Source organism: Aegilops tauschii, chromosome 7 (assembly GCF_002575655.3).
Source record: "Aegilops tauschii subsp. strangulata cultivar AL8/78 chromosome 7, Aet v6.0, whole genome shotgun sequence".
Taxonomy (NCBI): domain Eukaryota; kingdom Viridiplantae; phylum Streptophyta; class Magnoliopsida; order Poales; family Poaceae; genus Aegilops; species Aegilops tauschii.
Window position 1 is genome coordinate 401,436,814 of NC_053041.3, and position 3,787 is coordinate 401,440,600.

At 54.0% G+C, this 3,787-nt stretch overlaps 1 protein-coding gene across 1 annotated transcript; it reads left to right on the plus strand.

The window, feature by feature from the left end:
• The first annotated feature begins 2,074 nt into the window (after positions 1–2,074).
• Positions 2,075–3,313, plus strand: LOC109781203 (putative cyclin-dependent kinase F-2). Its single transcript, XM_073505930.1, has one exon. It carries the CDS (start codon positions 2,120–2,122, stop codon positions 3,203–3,205), a length of 1,086 nt encoding a protein of 361 aa, XP_073362031.1. The 5' UTR covers positions 2,075–2,119; the 3' UTR covers positions 3,206–3,313.
• Positions 3,314–3,787: the final 474 nt, after the last annotated feature.

A 3,787-nucleotide genomic window follows, 5' to 3' on the forward strand; every position in this document is an offset into this window, starting at 1 on the left:
TTAGCCGCCCCCAGGACCGGGACGCCATCAACACCCTCCTCGCCGATCTTCGCTCGATGGCCTTCCGCGTGGCGCCCCCGCTGCCGCCCCCTCCTCCGGAGCCCGATTAGACATGATGCTCGGGTTGCTGTGTGTGAGTGTGTTGTTTTGCTTTCAGGGCTTGTTGAGCTGTGCTCTCAGCATTAACCCTCTTCGTTACTCTGTATATTTGTGAGACTTGGGTGTGTGTGTGTGAACCTTGTTGGATGTTTGGCTTGGGCGATTTGCTTTATATATAAAGTGGGGCGAAAGCCTTTAAAAAAAGAAACGTGTGTTACCTTAAGCTTCGATGTCGGCGTTGACAACGGTACCTCAATGGAGAGGAGAATGGGGTGCCAAGGTTGCAGCCGGGGTCGGGCGCACTAGTCGCCGTTGCCGCCCGCCTCCACCACGACTGTCGGCCGAGTGCGATGCACCCACCCCGCCGGAGAGGAGGACGCGACGAGCGACCTGGTTGGAGATCCGACGCTCGCCGGCGCCAGGGACGGGCGGTGCTACTCCTCCCTCACCACCATTCAACGGTAGCTTGCCGTGAACGATCGATGGTGATTTTACTTGCAACATCTTCCTATTGCAAGAAAGATTCTTCAACATCCTCCCTGTTGCAAGAAAGATTCTGCAACGTCACTAATGTTGCAAAATTTTCTTCGGTATACACCTATATAAAGGTGAAGTGATGACAAAAAAATCTACAACAATGTCTCTGTCGCAAAAAAAAACTGCAATAATACCTCAGTCGTATAAGTTCTACAACATAAACTCGGTTGCAAACGTTCGAGCGCAACATTATCCTTGTTGCAAAGCTGACAGCTCAACCTTACGGCCATGTTAGTTGAATCTAGTGACTCAGCAAGACGGAGCCGATGTGTAGCGTGGCCTTTTTTTTGGAAAACGTTTCAATTCATCCGGTTGATTTCAGCCGAGCTTAAACCGTCTCCATTGGGTGACACATGCCTATGGGCCCAACCCCCACGTTGCTTTCCTCTTTGCCTTATCTCTATCCTCGTCCACCCATTCCTTCGTTCTGTTTTCGTCTGCCCCCGAGACCTCCATCGCCAGCAAATTGAAAACTTACGCGCTGCCGCTCCTGTCACTACTAGGGAGCTGGCCGTCCCGCACTGCTACCAGCCCGTGGCATGGCTGCTGCAAGCCCAAGCCCTGCCGCTGCTGTTGCAACGGGGGCATCTCCCTCAACTCCAGCTGCAATGGAGCTCATCACGCCGTCGGTGCTGCCATGAACGTCGGTCATACGTCGTCGGGGTCGCCGGTTGCTGCATTGGAGCTTCGCCGGAGTCGCCGGAGTTGCGTTGGAGCTTCGCCGGAGTCGCCGGTTGCTGCATTGGAGCTTCGTGGTAGTCGCCGGGGTTGCAATGGGGCTTCGTCGAAGTCGCCGGTTGCTACATTGGAGTTTCGCTGGAGTCACCGGTTGCTGCATTGGAGCTCTGTCAGTGTTGGATACGGTGGCTGGCAACGTCGATGACTGCTCCATACTGTGGCCAGTGAGGAGCAGAGCCAGTGCTGCGATGGAGAATCATGGAGGTCGTCTGTGCTGCCATGGAGCAGCGTTGGCACTGCCGGTGCTGCAATGGAGCATCGTCGGTGCCGCCGGTGTGGTTCTTCGTGTTGTGATGCAGCATAGCCAGGGGCGTCGAGGTGCTACAGAGAGACAAGGTCGGGGGGTTCTCATGGTTGTCTGGCAAGAGGAGAGGAAGACGGGTTGTAGAGCGTCGAACGGCCCTGTGCGCGAGATCAGACGACTCCCGAAGCGGATAATTTTCTGCAAACATCATCTGGATGATTTGTAGCAGTGGCCTTTTTAAGGATAGCGTTTGCCTTTTTCTTAATCGAGAATTGCGTAATAGAGTGGATCAAATCAATAAGCAATATAGATCGGTCTGGACTCCGAGTGGGAGTGCGGGTTCGAGTCCACAACCGCACGCAGTCGGTATCCTAGACAAATCAACGATTTCCCAACGCGTATGTACATATATATACTTCAGCACGTTGTATCTCCACCTCCCTGCCTAAACTCGTTACTTGCCTCCTGGCGATCCAACCTGCGTGCACGGGCACGGACGCCATGGCTGCTTCCGCCGGAAAGAAAGAAGCCGCCTGGCCTGCCACCATGGCGCGGTACGAGCGCCTGGAGAAGCTGGGAGCGGGCATCAACGGGGAAGTGTTCAAGGCGTGGGACACCCAGGACAATCTGATCGTCGCCGTCAAGCGGCTCAGCGGGAGCGGCGACGACGGCTTCATTATCTCCGGCCTACCGGAGGTCATGCGGGAGGCCATGTGCCTGGGCTCGTGCCGCGGCATCCCCTCGACCGTGCAGTACCGCGCAACCTGCGTTGCCGCATGCCAACGCGATTCCTTCATCGTGATGGACTACGTCGGGCGCCTCAACCTACGCGGCTACATGCAGCGCCGGGTCCGTCTTCGTCGGCCGTTCTCCGAGGACGAGGTGTGCCGGATCATGAAGCAGCTCGTGGAGGGGGTGAAGGCCGTGCACGGTGTGGGCGTCCTGCACCTCGACATCAAGCCGGAGAACGTGCTCCTCGACGACGGCACCGAGGACAGGAAGCAGAAGCCCAAGAAGGGGGCCGTGGAAGCCGATGTTGGCGGCGAGGTCAAGGACGACCGCATAGTCTACAAGATCGGCGGTTTCGGGATGTCCACGAAAGGGCGGGGAAAGAGGCAGCCGGAGGTGATTATTCTGACGCCGTACAGCGCGCCGGAGCTCCTGCTGCACTCGCGCGAGTACGACGATCGCGTGGACACGTGGGGGCTCGGATGCATAATGGCCGACCTCCTCTCGGGCACCGGCGCCTCCATGTTCGACGGCGAGTCGGACATAGAGATCATGGCTAAAGTGTTTGGCATCGTCGGCACGGAGGGGATCAAGGAGTGGTCTGGATACTCGGGGCTGGCGGCAGATCAGAAGTCGAAGCTGCCGGGGAAGGGGGGCGTCAGCCGTCTTCGGCACAAGTTTCCCAGTCGCAAGTTGTCGTCGGCCGGGTTCGAGGTGCTCAGCGGGCTGCTGGAGAGCAACCCGGAGAAGCGGCTTACCGCAGCGGAGGCGCTAAAGAAGCCTTGGTTCGGCAAACAACGACGTGGCTTTGCCGGTTTCTTCAAGTCGTGTGTGGGAGGAGTCTTACCGGAGACATAGAATTTACATGCTTTGTCTTTTAGCGTGTTCTCCTAAATGATTGTATATTTCAGAGATACCCTAGTGTATCATTGCTTAAGTGTTGCATTAAAGAGATGTTTCATTTAATTGGCTTAATATACCTATATCAGCATTGCAGCCTGGTTGTGGGCCTTGTGGCATGTGTTCATGTTTTTTCACACATACACATATGATTAATATTTGAATTTAAAATTTAGTGATTATGATGAAAAATTATCAAACCATAGAAAGGCATTATCATAAACAATATGTCGAAATATATTTTGGGCTACATGAATCAATCATGAACATACATTACTTCCGCCCAAACTTTACTCAAACGTGCGCAACCACGTGATCCCGGTTATTAGAACATTTTTGTAGTATGTAGCAAACGCAGGCTTGCCACTATGAGCAAATACTGGTGGTAGAACAGTTTATGTGCTTGTGATCTCATTCAAATTGAGAATATGACGACCCTCGACCTCAACATCAATTGTGTATGTGTCCTCTTCTACTCCCTCTGTTCCTAAATATAAGTCATTTTAGAGATTCCAATACAGACTGCATACGGAGCAAAAT